At 40.8% G+C, this 18383-nt stretch overlaps 1 protein-coding gene across 8 annotated transcripts in view; it reads right to left on the minus strand.

The window, feature by feature from the left end:
- msi2a (musashi RNA-binding protein 2a) overlaps nucleotides 1-18383 on the minus strand; it is a 281548-nt gene that overhangs the window by 61401 nt on the left and 201764 nt on the right. For all 8 annotated transcript variants that reach the window (XM_022680981.2, XM_022680983.2, XM_022680980.2 and 5 more), the window contains exon 8: nucleotides 5623-5705. In XM_022680981.2, the coding sequence (XP_022536702.1) occupies nucleotides 5623-5705 (83 nt within the window). The remainder of the gene's footprint in view (nucleotides 1-5622; nucleotides 5706-18383) is intronic.

The raw sequence follows: 18383 nt of genomic DNA on the forward strand, positions 1-18383 counted from the left end.
GGGAGGCTTATTGGTATGCGCTGCCGTTTCTTGCATTTTGTTGATGAGCCAGAACTCACATCTTAACAAGCAAGAAGGGAGTTAGTGATCAGAAGCCATTGAGGAGGGAGAGGGAGAGAGAGAGAGAGAGAGAGAGAGAGAGAAAGTGAGTGAGAGTGATGGCCATTTTCTCAATCACTTTCTCGTGCCTTATTCTCAGCAGCCCTAGGGAGAGCGAGCAACGGCAGCAATGTAATCACATCTGAAAAGTCTAAAAAATAGTGATGGAGAACACTTTCCTCTCTCTCTCTCTCTCTCTCTCTCTCTCTCTCTCTCTCTCTCTCTCTCTCTCTCTCTCTCTCTCTCTCTCTCTCTCTCTCTCTCTCTCTCTCTCTCTCTCCTCTCTCTCTCTCTCTCTCTCTCTCTCTCTCTCTCTCTCTCTCTCTCTCTCTCTCGGCTCCCCCTCTCTCTCTTCCTCTCACGTGTCTTCAGTGTGGACAGGCTCGAGTAGAGGAGTGCATTCAGATGGAGAGATTCGCCCAGTCATCCTGACATGAGGAGTCCCAGATGGCTGGGAGAACCCCTTTGTGTGTGTGTGTGTGTGTGTGTGTGTGTGTGCGTGCGTGTGAGTGGTTGAGAATATAAATCTAAAGTTATTTTTTACTGTCATTTTGCCATATTATTTTAATGCTATTACATAATGATCTAATCAATAACTAAATCAATTTTATATTACATTCACACTAATGACTGTTAACAGGCTCGGTCTGATTTATGTTTATATAAAAACAAACAACAACAAAACAATAAGATCTGTTTAAAATCATTCACATCACTACATATCTATGTTTGTGGACAGCATTTAAGTTGGGCACCATTGCTGACAGAGATGTGCAAATGCACAAACACAACTTGTCTAGTCCCCTGTAGAGAAGTATTGCCCATAGAATAGGACTCTCCAAAGCAGATCAATATGAAGCTATTTCATTAAGTTGTGTAGAAAATTACATTTACATTACCTTGTTTTTTTTTTTTTTTTCAATAAGATATTTTTTTTCATACATTATTGTTACATACTACCTCTTATCTCTAAATCAGCTATTTTATTTTATATAATTTTTATTTGTCTGTTTCTCATTATATTTGAACATAATGTAAACAACAACTGCCAGATTCATAATATGACAAAACTTTAAAAACATGCAAATTCGGGATACAAGATTTTATCCAAATGCAACTATATATTGTTAATATCTCAGCTTTTCATGTTATTTGACATATTTGCTTTAGCTTTACATTTAACTCTTGTTTGTTATTTATGTTTATATATTCTATAAATGGTTTCATCCTATGTGTTATGTGTTTCAAGTGATCTGGCAGTGGTCATTATACTGCTAGTTGTGCCATGTACGAAAATGTAGTTTAATTAAAGGTCCAACAATTCTAGAAATTCTATAATTAGGCCTGTCCAAAAACATTTGTATGTCTCATTTTTGATTTACAGCTCCATAATAGATAATAGTGTGTATGACTGACCTTTGATTGCCATTTGCAAAGTATCACAGTTTTAGAGAAATGAAGGTGTATTTATACCAATTACAGACATTAAGTTAAAATTTAGTGGAATATCTTGGTTATAAAAAAAGTTAATTTACACAAATTAACTTCTTTTTCTTCCACTGTTTGAGTGGAAAGAAAGAAATATAAAAATGAGAAAAAATAAAACTGCTATAGATCTTTTCACACATCAGCAACACTATCTTAGTTCTGATTGGCCCAAACAATTTCTTAACACTATGTCTGAAACAATTATATGAACTGCTGCTTTCCTGTGTTTAGGGAAGTGAGGGAGAGGGTTGGGGTCTCCCTCAGTATTCTCTGCTGACAGTAGAAAAGCAGTAATTCTCTGCTTGCCTCCGGCAGGCCGTAAATAAGTGCTCAGGGGCGTCTAGACGGCTGCGTTTGGTGTAGCGTTTGGTGCAGCGGTGTGCTGGAGGAAGTCTTACGGGAGCGGTTTGAACACGGGACACTTTGATCACAGCTCAGTGTGCAGTCACCCCGCTGCCACCGAGCGGATGGGGAGAAGAGAGGGGGGCGGAGAGAAGGGAAGTAGGGTTCAGATGACTGGAAAGATCTTAAAGATGAGATCAGGTCACTCCAAGGAAACAGAGACTGACACTCCTGAGGTGCTTGTAAAAAGAAGTGTAAAATACATCCTTCAGTGCTTATTGAAAAAAAAAAAAAAAACAGGAAATGCCAGTTCCAGACGGCTATTTAAAACTCTCACATGGAACCATTTAGCCCTCAAGGATCACTTAAATAAAAATACTAAAATAAACAATAAAAATAGTCTGCAGCAGCCACGTTCTGATCAAATGGATTCTACAACAATGTCTACAATGGCATAAAAAAATTGTGTGTACATGCCTTTAAGCAGATCTCTCCATTTCAGTCCACAAGAAAATTGGGTCATTCTAATTTTTTGTTCACCAGTGTTTTTTTAATATGTAGGCTGGGATGGAAGTTACAGGACAGCGTACTACAAAGTTAAAGGGTCAAGCTAAGGATGATCGGACCATCCACACTTGTCCACTTCAAAGTCTCCATCTGGACAAGCGGAGGTGGTGGCGGCTGGTGTAGAATTCTTTCTTGGCAGGGGTTTCAGATAGACTAGCCTGGTTCATCCAGAAGCCACTTGTCAAATTTGTGCCCTAGAAATCTTTCTTCTCATCCCTTCTCACCTATTAACCCTAAACCACTGGCGAATCTTCTTTCCTTACCCTGCAGTTTCATCCCTCCATCCCTCAATCACTCTTTCCACTCCTCCCCCAATGTCAGGTATGAGTCAGGGCAGCAGTGGGCCTGTGTGGGGCCAGCATGGGGCTACTTTAACCAATCCACAGCTTAAGGGTAGTGGGGGAAGAGGCTGTTGAATGTTTTATGGGCTGCCGTGTGCCCAGAGTGGAAATCAAAGGCGGCCGGTAGCCTCTTCTGCTCTTCCCTCTTTTTCTCTCTCCTTTTCCCTCAACCCCAGTTCCCTGCTGTGCTGGAATCCCTCCCAGGTCTGTCTGGGTTTGGAGGTACAGGGGCACCTGGCTCATAGCTGAAAGGGTTACCACAACAGATGGTTATTGAAAGAAAAAAAAAAAAAACACAACAGGCTCGAAAAGCAGGGTAGGTGCAGCTTCCAAAATAGCCCGAGCGAAGGACCGAGTCAAGGTTTACGAAAATAATCATAATAATAGTCGTCATAACGATGGGGATGATGGTGGCAAATTAGCAAGTCAAATAAGCAAAGAGGCTGCTAGCAGATGATGCTTCTGAGCCTGGCTTTGATCTCGCTGGCAAGAGAACGATGGGGTTTCAGCTGGAAATGAACAGAAAGAGGGGGTGGGATTGGAAGGGGGAGTGAAGGAGAAAACAGGAAATCACCACCAAGCTTCAGCTCACTCGTTCTTACACACTTGTAGTTTTTCATTTAAAAAGTGGCCGCAGAGACACCTGAGCTGGGAGACATATCACTGTGGTCATCTGCCTGCATCAAATGGGCCACTGTGGCATTTTTACATATTGCCTCTTCTTTTTTACCCTTCTTTTTTCTGTTTTCTGCCCGCCCTGAGGTGGTTACTCATCTGGTAATAATGATGCATGCAATTCCCTGGCAGGCCCATTTTGGAGGCGGCCAGCCGATAGATGGCACAAAGTGGGGTGCTGGCTGTGGGGAACAGTAAAAAAAAAAAAAAAAAAAAAGGTGTCTTCACCCTGGCTTTGGCACTCCCTCCCATGAGCTATGAAATCATCTGATGCAATATCATAAAAATCGATTGCATTGTTCTGCTCTCATGGATTCAAAGGCCCAGATACTGTATCAGTCTCCCAGCCTGGAATGGCTGGTTTGTGACAGAGAGAGATGTGTCTGTGTGAAGAGCATGGATCTGCTGTTCCTGATACCCAAAGCCCAACCCTTTCAGCTCACACTAAGCCTTTCCTTGTAGTCCCAGAAAAACCAAAGGATGGACATTGATCGGTTTTTGGGACATGTATGTAGTCTTCACCAAACTCCTCTCCGTTCTCTAGTCCCTGTCAATCAAAATGCTTTGAGTATTGCTGCCCCACTGTCATAAGATTCTAATATCTGAATGCACTAAATGTGTTCTCATCACATCTAAGAATTAATAAAAAAATAAAGATCTGCATCTAAGAAAAATCTAAGTTTTTGACTAATTGTCCAACATGCATTGCACATAAAAAAATGGCTGAAATTTCAGCAGCCAACAAATGCTCGACATATGTGCATCTCCCTCAAGCCTTTTGGAAAAGCTTGCCAGGAGGCTCTTCAAGAAGTGACTTGAGAGAACACAAAGAGTGTGTAAAGCTGAAATGAGACGGAGAAGAGTTACTACAATCTAAAACAGAAGATCCATCTATGATTAATTACGATACTTCCCCCATTCCCTTTAGAGAATTGAAAATTAACAAGCTACCTAACTGCTTCCGTAATCTTTAATCCATATGGATTGCTCCACATGGATGTGGCACACATGAACTGAGGATCGATCACTTAAGTTTAACCATAAATGAATAAATACAGTTTTACTGCTGTTGTTATTTATTACGATAGCACTTGCCTCAGTCTGGAAGCAGCTGTCTATCATGTAAACAGAGCATGTGAATAAAGCTACATTGAGTAGCATCTGCAGCATCATCACTCTGGGTGAGTACAGAGCAGAGATACGTTAGTGTGGTGAGGTGTGAGAGTCTCTTATTGACACAGACATGAGTGTATCTCACCATAATAAGTAACTTTGTTGAATTAATACAAGCATAGAAATAGACACTTTTAATTTTAGCTAATGAAACAGCATGTGTGATCCCAGGTGGATCAGCAATTTCTTTTATAGAAGGATTCTCAACTTTGGTGATGTAATAAAACAACCCTGTCACTCTCTGTACGTCGTGCACTGTATTGTAACCTGTCAGAATGTCAGGTTTTACACATTTTAATGTTTAAATACACTATTTTGAGTATTGTGAGCGTTGTGAACTATTTATACAATATGTGATGCACTAGCCGACATCCACTTTGACTCTTTTTTTTTTCAGAACTGACATTAATGTTGACAGATCAACATTGCTGACTCACTGTTACAGCCTTAAAATGTCCAAAACTCTTCAGTTTCCACCTGTTCTCAGAGAACGTCTGTCCAGACTTAGTGTCCGGCTCTGAGATAGCGGGGCAGCTAGGGGCCGAGACTGGTCATTACTTGGCTCGGGAAGGCGTTAATCCTTCTTTAATGAAGTGAGCAGCTGCCAGGTTCATCTCTCACTCTCTCACTTGCTCACTCTCTCTTTCTGGCTCATTCTTTCTACTGGCTAAGATGGAGGGATTTACAAAGAGAGGGAAGGAGTGAACAGGCTTCTGTGGTCTGCTTTCAGTTAGCCCACAAGAATCACTCAGACACACACACACACAATTTCACGCTTCCTGGACTCAGTGTACACATGGCCATGGCTGCAGCCGGTCATTTACACACGAAAACACATCCCACCTTGAACCGGTGAGGGCATGCTATTAGAGGAGCGCTAAACAGGAAATCAAATATTAATCCCAGGCAAATTGAAAAGTGGAGAGAGAACACTTACCATTTTATTATTGATTTCATGGAAATGAATTTCACAGACTTTCTCCACCACGTCTTCATTCTCGAAAGTTACGAAGCCGAAGCCTGCAGAGACAGAGAGGGAGAGGGAGAGAGAGAAAGAGAGAGAGAGAGAGAACAGTGGTGGATAAGTACTGTGTGTTGGTCATCACTTTTCAAACTTCACTTAAATAAAGAAAAGCTGCAGGGTCAACTCCTGAGAATTACAATGCGGCCTCGATCGTTATCAACAGCGAATCTGGAGAGGTTGACGGGATTCTCTCGGAATCTGAAGGCGAAACCCATCAGAGCCTTAAACACGAGCCCAGCAGACATTGTCTTTTTTGAAACGGGGCCAATGATGAAAATCTCTGACATTATTAGAAACAGCGCAGAGGCTCCTCCACAAAAGGCAGAGGAGATGGGGGGAAAACAGCACAAAAGGCCCTTTAATGAGATTCATGGGGACCCGGTCGCCAGCATCTGAATTTCATTAAAAGCATTTTGTGTTCCCTTCATTGAAATTTCACTGTATAACAAGCTCTCGTTTTTATGGTAATGCGCCACTCGTCCATATCTGAAACGTGTCGCTGACCGTGGGATTTTTACCCCCCTCCATATTTATGAAATAAAAGCTTAACCCTTTACTTCTGGTCAAGAAAGAGCGCCTGATTCTGCTGGAGATGCACAAAAAAGCGGTTTTCAAACCTCAAAAAGGGGAGGAAATTATTAGTGTTAATAGCCGCCTCGCTGTGGGAACACAAAGCAAAACAAGTCCGGATGAGCGACCGGGCTGCTCGTCCGCTGCTTGTTTATTCCGGCCGACGAGTTCAGCGGCACCTGCTAACGTTCGCCCGCTCGTGCGCACTTCATCATCATCATGAGCATCATCTCTATATTCAAGAGCAGCTGTGTTATGGAGACGAGAGGCAGGCGCACAAAGGGAAGATGCATGAAGCACAAGGTTTCTGCAGACAGGCTGAATGTCTGTGTGTATATATCTGTGTGTGTATATATATGTGTGTGTGCGGCATGTTTTTGTTACTCATACATCTGTACAAGACTTATAACAGTAGCGGGCAGAGGTTTAGCCACGCCTGCTCCTTATTTTTTTACTGTCTTTCCACCTTTTAGATCATGACTTAAGACCTCAGCTATTAAAACATCACATATAAGTTTATGCAGTGAATAAAGAAGCTATTTGTATTTTATGATTCTTCAAAGAAACCCCACGTCACCCTGATACACCTTCGCACACTCTTGGCGTTCTATCAAAGAGTTTTATGAGGGTCTATTTTCCAACAGGTCTGAAGATAATTCACACATGCTGAAGGCTTTCTAAAAATATACGTGTTTAAACATTTAGAATCCTGATTTTTTTTTAGATAACAAAACACCTATCTATTGACAATACATTTTGTTTTTATATATTTTGAGTTCCACTTAATACTGTAAACTATTAAATATTACTTTGTAAGTGGCTGAGAGGCAGAAGTGCTATGTGGTCACTGTGCTAAAACTGTATTTTTAAGTGATTGCCATAAAACACCATGTGGTTGTTATGGGTGTGCTAGCTAGTTGCTAGGTGGTTGATATGGTGATGTTAGACGGTTGCTTTAAAATTCCAGGTGATTTTTATAATGTGACAAAGTGGTGCTGTAGTGCTGATAGGTGGTTGTTAATAATTATATAATAATAAGCCAGTTTCTGTAGTACACAAAACTGATATCGTGGCTCAGGTGGTTGCTGTGGTACCTCACCTAATGTGGATGGAAATGTGCCACCAGTGTATTTGTTCTATGTTGCAATGAATAACCAATGAATATAATATATGAAGTACATGACCAAACCTGTCATGTACTTCAAAGATTTACCCATACACTGTAATATTATTATGTATGTATGTTCAAACCTCTGGCTCTAGATCACTTATGGGCTGTGAGTGGTGGTCTGAGAATAACCTGACAAACTGGGTGTTTTTTAACACATATCAAACCAAGCCTCCCGTCTGATAAATCATGCCTTTTGATGAATCTGTTCACTGAGATCCGCAGCGTTTACCAGCAGAGCCCCAACAGGATCCAGAGCAGGAGCAGCGGATCAGTCGACTGAAATCGGAACAGGAAACTTTCTTTTTTTTTCCTTCGTATGTGATCAGAAATCTAACAAAGCTCAACAAATGAGAGTCAATCTGTGATCGAAGTCCAGTCAAAGTCAATCTGCTTTAATGATCCTCCCTCTCAGAACAGCGGTGTCGAGTGAAGAACACAATACAGCTCTTTCAGTACCGGTACATGGAGCTTCATTCACCACAGAACTGCAGCAGAACACAGAGCAGACAATACTAGAACTGCTGGTGTGGATGGGCACTCAGATCTACATGAAAAAGAAAATACTAGTTTGGATATCATAGAAAAAAAGAATGTATCAGAATCTGAAAGAGCACACACTCAAACAAAGTGATCAGATCAAATGCTGTGTGTTTTTTTCATGTGGGGTGTTTGGGTCATTTTTTCATAAAAAAAAAAAAAAAAAAATTTAGATGCTTGTCATGAGTGAAATTTTCAGTTAAAAATTGCTAACTTAAAATTGCAGTATTTTATTTAAGAATAAGTTTTAAATTGTATTAGTAACAGTTATATCACAAGATTTCAATATCAGATCAAAAGGCATGTCTAATAATTAAATCTCCAATATCAGTCTAAACTAAACTTTTCAGTATCAACAAATATCAGAATAATAATAACATCTTAAATATTTTCTGATGATTTTTTTATTGTCCAATACCAACACCAATGCCAGATAGTAAATCCTTCAGGCTCAGAGAATACTAGACTGTTACCAAAACCTAAAGTATCAGCCAGTATCAAACTGATATAAAAATATTTAATATAGTCTAATATAATACTAAAATTGAACTTATCTTAAAATCTAAATGATCAGTTATTGAATAGTGTAATCTTGAATACATCTGATAAAATCTAGTTAAAATATTTAGTATCAACCAACTGAAAAAGTTTAAATGTACTGGTATCACACTGGTATTAATTGGCAGTAAATTTAGTATATTTTTTGAGTATTTTTAGTATATATTAGTATATAGTATATTTAGTATAGATTACAGTTTATTAGTATAGGTTCATACTCAATATTTAAAATCTCATCTGTTACTGTTTTAACACAGTTTGGATAAATACTCCAGGTGTGGGCTAGAGGGGTATACAGCCTATTAGCATGCTCTGAACAGTAGAGACAGTTACTCAACTGTCAAAACAATAAAAACTCTTTAATTCAACTAGTATCAGAAGAAACTGAATGAAACAAAAACTCTTGCCCATGCACTGTGTGTTTATAAGTGTGTATATGTGTGTATATGTGTGTGTGTGTGTTTGTGTGTGTGTGTGTGTGTGTGTATTATTATCATTGCAGACTGATAACAGTAATCATAGCAACAGTTCTCAGCAGCTGGTTACAATGACAATAGTACAGACAGTGTGAATATCTGTGTAAATACACTTTGTGAGCCAAATTGGCCCTCTTGACCCCATCCTGGGGACCGCCCACTCCTGCTCGTACAGAACCGTCAGTCCTGTCGGCTTCATAAAACGCTCACCATTTCACCGCTAACTCAAACGCATGCGTTCCTGCGCTCTGCTCTTCCTCCCGTGAGCCGAACTAACGACTTCCCTTTAAACAGTCTGTGCGCGGGGGGCTTCCCCGGGCTGGCCCCTAATCTCAGCTGCTAATAGATAAAAGAGGAAACAGCAGCCAAGATCTACACTTAGGACTGACCCCTGACCCCTGCGCCCGCCGCAGCCCCAGGCAGAGAGATAAGTGGGTTCAGGGGTCAAGTGCGGCAGATTGGAGCGGTGGGAAGAGAAATGGCCCTGGACCCTGCTCGCACACACTTGTGCGCACACACACACACACACACGCAGTGCAGATACAGGGAGATAAAAGACAGCAGCGCTGATAAGGGAACAAATAAAAAAAGAAACAAGCACTATGCTGTGCGCTGGAAGGACCTTAAACACACACACACACACACACACACACACACACACATATACACACACAGCACTACTAGGGAATGTTTCATAAACACAAACGTCAACTTTATGCAATGTTTTTGCTATAAATTATAAGATCTTACATACATATAAAATACATGGAGGGGCATATTGTTGTCACAAATAATACATATAGATTATATTATTACAAACAGGTGCACACAAAAATTTTAAACTTGTATATTATATATTATATTGGCTTACAGTCAATGAAAACCCAAAAATCAGTCTCTGATTTTTTATTTGAACATTATATAAGACCAATTGGTATTTTTGGCAGTCTGGGCAGTGTCCTGCCAAAGTCCTGCTGGAAAATGAAATCCTCATCTCTAAAAACATTGTTAGTAGCAGAGGAAAGCATGAAGTGCTGTAAGATTTTGTGGGGAAAACAAAACTGCACTGACTTTAGACTAGACACCAGCAGATGACATCTCTCTCCAAACCATCACTGATTGGTGGAAACTTCACATTAGACCTCAAGCCGTTTGGACTGTGTGTCTCTCCACTCTTCCTCCAGACTCTGATCCCTTGATTTACAAATGAAATGTAAAATTTACTGATGATCAGTGATGGTTTGGAGAGACATGTCATCTGCTGGTTTTGGTCCACTGTGTTTTATTATCAAGTCTAAAGTCAGTGCATTAAGCCATAATTTTCATCAATAGGATAAATAAATGCTATATATGATTATACATATATATATATATATATATATATATATATATATATATATATATATATATATATATATATATATATATATATATATATATATATAATGAATGAGCACATGAAATAAAGTAACTTTTCAATTAAATTATTTTTTTTGGAGGATAAAAGTACAAAAGCAAGAGTATTAAGTACAGTGTGTGTGTGGAGAGAGTATTTTCTCCTTTTCATCACAGGGGTTTTCTGTCTGAAGGGAGTCTAGACGTTACTCAATCTGTCCTGCAGAAGTGTGTGTGTGTGTGTGTGTGTTTGTGTTCAGTGAAGTCCTTGCATGTGGTTACTGCAGGGTGTGCCTACTTTTACAGGGTGTTACACCACAGTGAGAAAGCACACAACGCCTTTGTAGATGCCTACAATCTACGTCACACTGTGTGTGTGTGAATCACACTCCTAATGCTGGCATCTCATGCAGCAGTGCTAAACAACCAATAAAGTGGGATGTTGGTTTTGCTTTCTCTCTCAGACAGTGTCTATTTCAAACACACACACACACACACACACACACACACACACACACACACACACACAGCTAAACCCTGGCACTGCAGAGTTACGTGTGTCTGAAGTTCTGTGCTGTCTGAAGTTTAGCTTGTTTAGTTTAGCACTGGAGCTCTGAGCCTAATGTAGTTAGCAAACATTGGAAGCCTGTAGCTCATCAGTTAGCTGGTGGCCTGTATCTTTACACATTCTCCTCCAGCCTGCATCCTCACACACTCTCCTCACACTCTGTGCTGTAGAGTAATCTCTGACAGACACGTGCTTTCTCTCTCAGTTTCTACGAGCAAACACACGTACAGATTACATACTGCGGCATCAAATAAGAGCATCACCAGTGCTGCATTCTGGATTCTGTCCTCTACAGTGTGTAGCTAATAATTTATATCTCAAATCGTTATATTATTATTATTTCTGTTACTGTTACTATTATTTTAATATATCTTTACCATGTAATGCACAGTTTTCTTATTATTATTCTTATATTTATTATACTACTAATGATAATTTTGCTGTTAATTTAGCTGTTCCATGTTTTGGGGGTATGGTCAGTGAGTGAAAGACAAGTGCTCCACACACACACACACATACACACACTCATACACATCAGGGGGGTGGGCTTGGAGTGGGATGGGGCCCTGAACCATCAGAATGGGGTTAACTGAGGGGGAAAAAGTTGGCTGTGCACATGAGGTCTCGTCAGTGTGTGTGCGTGTGTTTGCGCGCGTGTGTGTGTGTGAATGCATGTCCGAAACCACCAACCCCCCCTTATCTTCGGCACACGTGCCACCTTTGACAACCAACAAATCAGCCTTCAGGAGCCATCTGTCACGCTGACGCTCGAGAGGAAGACACACACACACACACTCCGAGAGCAGGGTTAACACACACCTGCCCGCAGTGTGTGTACAAAGAATCATACAAGCTTACACACAGCAGCACAAGGTCAGATTCAATGCCACCATGCAGCACTGCCACTGGCCCAGTGGGGGCAGTGCTGAGACGACTGCTTAATATATTGAATGACCTCTGAATGTTCAACTGCAACACACACACACACACACACACACACACACTGTGCAGGCTTTCACACTCTGAGGCTGTTACTATTAATTCACCGCACTGTCAGAATTCTAACCAATCACAGCTTCAGATCAGCATTTCTCTGACAAATTAATGTATTCATGCAACAAGAGTAAACCACACAAGATGGACAAAAGTACTGGGACGCCTGCTCATTCACTGACAAGGATATAAAAAAGTGTTTGTTCTGACAGGTTTAATATATGCATTTTAATAGTGCATTTCTGTAGTAATAATAATAATGATAATACATCACAGGTATGTCTATGTATATTTATACAATCTTATTGGAATTAAACTATGTGACATTTGCTCATTTGCTTATTCAATGTAAATGTAAAAACAAGGGTATTACCAATGGCAATAATTCTGCTTTCCTTGCTTTTATTTGTGCAACTGTTTCTGCTATCTAGCAAAAGATTTTCTACAAGATCTCGGAGCATTGCTGCAACACAGAAAGTGAGTGAAGGGTTCTGTCATATACAGGGATTAGGCAAGCTGTGTGCGCATTTATACATCAGTGGTTTGAAAAGGTTTGAGCACCCCTGATAATTTTCATGATTTTCCTTTATAAATCATTGGTTGTTCAGATCTGCAATTTCAGTTAAATATATCATATGACAGATGAACACAGTGATATTTGTGAAGTGAAATAAGGTTTTTAGGATTTACAGAAATTGTGCAATAATTCTTTAAACTAAATTAGACAGGTGTATAAATTTGGGCCCCAACAGAACAATTTACATCAATATTTAGTAGATCCTTCTTTTGCAGAAATAACAGCCTCTAAACTCTTCTTATAGCTTCCAATGAGAGTCTGGCTTCTAGTTGAAGGCATTTTGGACCATCCTTTTTTTTATAAAACATCTCCAGTTTATTCTGCTTTGATGTTTTTTTCGAGCATGGACAGCCCACTTTAAATTACACCACAGATTTTCAATGATATTCAGGTCTGGGGACTGAGATGGCCAATTTTTACCCCTTTCTTATAATTGGATTTACCTGTTTATGTAGGTCAAATCAATAAAAAAAAAAAAAAAATGGGTGCTCAATTTTATGCACCTGCCTAATTCAGTTTAAAGAATTACTGCACACTTTCTGTAAATCCTATAAACTTCATTTCACTTCTCAAATATCTCTGTGTTCATCTGCTATATAATATATTTAACTGAAATTGATGATTCAAACAAACAATGATTTATAAATGAAAATCATGAAAATGATCAGGGGTGCCCAACATTTTTCCTAGTTGTGACAGTGAGGAATGAAAGTTTAGGGAGTTTACAGGTTTAAGCCAAACATAAGTCTGTTCAACAGGAAAAGAGGTGAAGCACACTTTTTATTTGGACAAACAGGCTTTCAGAAATATTCCTGTTTTATGAAATACCCCCCCAGGAAAACACACACACACACACTCACGCACGCACACACAGAGAGAAACATATGCACACACATATTTCTCATCCACTATTCTCCCAGCTCTAACAGTCGGCCCCACTACGGCAGATGTTGAGGGATCTAGCAGATATGGAGGCTGACGTCTTTGTTACAGTTATTGATGGAGAGTTCCTGCTGGAGCAGAAGGGGAATAAGCATCAGCCTTTTGCTATATCTCTCTCTCTCACACACACACACACACACACACACACACACACCTCTTCCAGCTAAAAGCCTGCTTACTCGGACCCTCCACACACTCCCCCACACACACACACACACAGAATGAAAGGGTTAGTTTACAAAGTGAGGAATTCACAGTGAAACTCAACCCCTTTCACTCTCTCTCTTTCCCATCTGACGCTATTCAGCCAATGGCTTCTTACAAATGAGCCCAAACGATTCCACTCGATAATGCCCTCTCCCGGCTCTGTCCGAGCATTTAAGAGAGGCTAAAAAGATGAATGCGCACTTTAAAGACTTGTAAAGAGTTTTTTCTTCCTCACAAGTACCTCCCTACTTCCCTGTAGAGAGACTCACAACCAAACCTGCATGCACCCTTACGGAATTCTAGCTTCCAACCAGTGTAATAGCACCTGCTAATAACTGCTAATTTCTAATCATCTCATCACTGACCTGAGCTGCTTCAACATAATGGCTGAACAGGGATATCAATAGTGATGAGCCAGACGTTTTTAATATTTAAATAGTCATGACAGTTTAAAATTGAAAGGCTACTGCACACAGGGGGAGAACTACAGCACCTCAGAGAAAAAGTGTAAATAAACAAGAAGCTAAAGTCCATTGTACACAGATTTGTGCAGATTTATTAGAATTTAGCTAGTGAATTTATTATTAGCATCAGCTATTAGCATTACATTATACATTTACATTGTTTTCAGGCTAAAATGAGATCAAACTGGAGCATGACTTGGCATAGCTAGCAAGTGCTAGCAGTTATTGTTATTACTTAGTTATTTATGACAAGGCTGTTCTGGTACCAAATGTTTTAAAAACTGATTTCTGAGAGATAACTGAGAATGTGCTCATACTGGCACAGGGAAATTTTTAGGAATTAGACAATGGAGGTGGAAAGAAAGTTTAGAGGAGAAAAATTAGATGGGTATTAAGGATGGGTGGAGCTACACATCATACTGCAACCAGACAGTAGAGGCCTTAGACCTGTGATGGCTTCACTTTTGAGAGACGCTGTGCTGTCCATGCTTTCTACATTCATTGGTGTAAAAAGTTACAGGGATTGAAATGTACCTGCAATTCTAGAGCGGGTTATACAGGTGTGATTACACATACAGGGCACATCAGTCACATCAGTATAACTGCAAATCTACTGACCCCAACCACCCGCTTTGTCCTGCCAGCCCATGGAGCCTAGCTGTGTTTTCCTTCCTCTCGTCCCGCCCTCCCCTGTGGCCACTCTAGCAGGACAGATGGCAGAAGCGGCAGCCATCTTAGTGTTATTAGGAACGGACTGTGTGTCCCTCCCCTGGGGATCGGTGGCGCCAGCAACACCTTTCACTTTCTTTTCTCCTTTCTCTCGCGCTCTCTCCAACTTCCCCTCGACCTTAAACAATCGTCTTTTACCACAACACGCCGATTTTCAAATCGTGCAGCTGGTAATAGGTGTTAGCGCCCGTTAGCCGGAGCGTCGTGGATGACTGCGCTGTATCTCACACTTATTAGCCAGGTGCTAGAAGCCTGTGTCTCCACAGACCGCAGCACCTCTCCCTCGCTCTCTGTCTCCCTGTTTCTCCTGCTCTCTCACTCTCATTCTATCAGACAGTTTCTCAAACCTTAATATCCCATTCCCTCTCAGAGCGACGCAAAAAAATGCTAAATGCGAAATTGATGAAATGTCAAGTGACCTTTGCTTAAAAAGCAGTTTGTGCTGGTGGCAGTTTAGTGTATTTAAACCAGAACGAATTTGAGTCTCTGAGAGACTTTTTATGAAAGTTTCGCGAAAAGCTGTCATTTCAGCGAGCCAACTGAGGAGGAAGAAAAGTATAAGCGGTAGAAAGTTAGCGCAGTTAAACTTTATGTTCAAACTGTCAGCCTCCATTTGAAAGCTTCAACTCCCACATCTCTCGCTGGGGAGTTATAAATGAGCCTAAACGCTTCCACTCGCTAATGTCCTCTCTCCACACTCTTTCAAAGCATTTACGCAAGTGCATAAGAGGGGCCAATGGGGGAATATGTACTTTGAAGACCTTTTTTCTGTGTAAGCAGAGCAAGGAAACATATGCACAACCCAAGAAATACAGTCAGAAGTGTGCTCGAGTACCACCCAACCTCAGGAACACACTCTATGCATGTGCGTAGCCTATTAACACACGTACACACTTTTATTTTAACCAGTAGGGAGAAACACAATTGGGACTAAATGAGCCCCCTGTGGTACACCGCTGTTCAACAAGAGAGCAACATGCATGTACTGGCAAATTGGAGCTCCCCTGGATTTCACAGCTGACTTCGAAGCCGCCTGGAAGCGACGGCTGACCGATTCCAACCAGCTAGAGGTTTCACAGCACGATGGACTAAAAAGTACAAGTGAGAAAGAAAAGTAAACATGCTGGGATAACGAGAACTGCCAAATCTAGGTTTAGAAAAATAACCTTTATTAATGGATGTCATGGAGTTCGTTTGCTCCTTTTTTCCCTGCCCACTCGTCACTAACACCACCCTACAAGATGAACAATTTCTGTTATATGCTAAGTGTGAGGGTTTATTATTATACATATTTTTGTTACTAAAATATGTTCTCTAAATATGTAGATTATGCATATATATAGTCAATATTGTTTGGTTTAATTTAATACTGTCAAGAATTTTGTTATTATTTTAGGGCTGCCTCACCCACTCCTAATACAGTATTTTACAGAACTTTTTTGTTGGATTTCCAGCTGGAGCTGAGATCCTGGCCGGCTGGATAAAGGCAGTGTTTGGAACTGGCTATGTGTTTATTTTGGTTGTGCAAGAGTGTGTCTTCCTCTCACTCGTATCTCCTGCTAAAATCATACATCAGCATGTTCTCATTCTCCAGCCTGCTGACTCACACACCTTGTGCTCAGGGTACTCTCTATCTCTCTCACACACACACACACACACTAGAGATGCATGACAAAAGTGGCAGTCCTTTGGAAGACGTGCGGCCCCAGTCTTGCCGACGCAGGAGCGAGTGCCACGTCTGATTAATGGCCACATTAAATGTTAAAACTAACGGGAGTTGAGGAGGAGGGGTGGGGGGGTGGGGGGGGCAATCTTGTTCCCGAACTACAAACACAACGACTGCAGAACAACATGTAGAACAAAACAAATCACTAATGATCTGTGCTCTACTTTCCTCCCTGCATCGCTCCGAAGCGCAGACCGGGTGCGTGGTGGAGGCAGGGTACGGAGCGCAGGCCGTGCTGATGCAGCAGCAGCTGGAGAACAGTAGTAGACGGTGCAGCCACAGGGGGAGGGGGTGAAGAAACAGCCCCCTTATAGTATAACACACTATCCTCTCTCCATCTGACCCCTGCAGGGGAAAGGCCTGTCTATGGGGTTATGGCTTCTGTTTATTATCCAGTACCCACCCTCTCCACAGCCAATCAGAACGAGGGGGTGCAGAGGTCACACCCCTGTGTAAACCAATGGTTGGTGCAGCAGGGGGGTTTCTGGGGCTTTCATGGTTTAGTGTGTCAACACACTGAACCAGACAGTGAGAGAGAAAGAGAGAGAGAGAGAGAGAGAGAGACATGCTGACGTGTATGAGTTTTAAGTGTTTCTACAGTTTTTTTTTTAAATTTATTTTGGCCAAACATCCAATCAGAGCAAGCAATATGTTCATATCACATACATGGATAAAGAGAATGCCACTGCATGCATTTAAACTATTTTCAAAGCTACAAATATTTAAACAAACATCTATAACTGCACTAGTTTATCTAAAGGTATAGATATGCTAGCTGAGTCATAAACCGTAAGCCAAAGCATGGTCAAAAGAGAACCAAACACACAACCAAACCAAAAGATAAAACAACAAGAAAAAACAGGCAGAGATTGATAAGAGTGAGGCAAATAACAAAAGCAGCCTGGTGGCTTAGTGGTTAGCACGTTTGACTCGTGTCTGTGTGGGTTTCCTCCCATAGTCCAAAAACATGAAGATCAGACAGTGTTGATTAAAACAGGTGAAGGTTATCAGTATTCAGGTAAAGGGATATAGAGGAGAACAGTCCTATATAACAGTCCTGAGGTGGTGGATTATGGGAAATATAGTAATTGGAGGCAGTTGAGAGGACAGAAAATTTTGACATATATTAAATATTACAATTTTCTAAATCTCCACTATTTAAGTATTTTGTTTATAATTTAATCCCAGAAGCTAAGGACTAAAAAAACATGACAGAATAAAGAAAAACACATATAAAGACATCTAAACATTCCTCACTGGTGTTATCAGAGTGTCCAGACTCACCCAGCTGACCTGTGTGGACTGCTCTAACCCCATTAACATTATGTCTGGTCAGCTCTACTGACTTAACTTCCAATAAAAACACACTTCGGCTGTTTTCAGTGTAATTAAACGCACTGACGACTGCTGGACTGACAGGCACCGGCCAATCAGCTGCGTCTGCAGGACATGGCTGCCTTTAAAACATGAGAGAATTGTCCAGTCAGAGAGGTGATGAAGAACGATCTGAGAAATTATTCATCAACTTCTTCACATTATGTAACTGTCTTTATTGTCTAAAGAAGGCTTTCTGTTCGATTTTCTATTCGAGCACTGCTGTGAGGGTCAACAGCTTTGGACGAATTTTCTAAATATCAGAACTAAATCCACTTTAAAGTTAAAATTTCACAATAATAAAATCCACTCCTCTTAAAAGTGTAGTCCAAAATTCCACAGGCCATTCCCATCCCGCCGGCCTGAATTCCTGCCATTCTCAGTGCA

Source organism: Astyanax mexicanus, chromosome 20 (assembly GCF_023375975.1).
Source record: "Astyanax mexicanus isolate ESR-SI-001 chromosome 20, AstMex3_surface, whole genome shotgun sequence".
NCBI lineage: Eukaryota > Metazoa > Chordata > Actinopteri > Characiformes > Acestrorhamphidae > Astyanax > Astyanax mexicanus.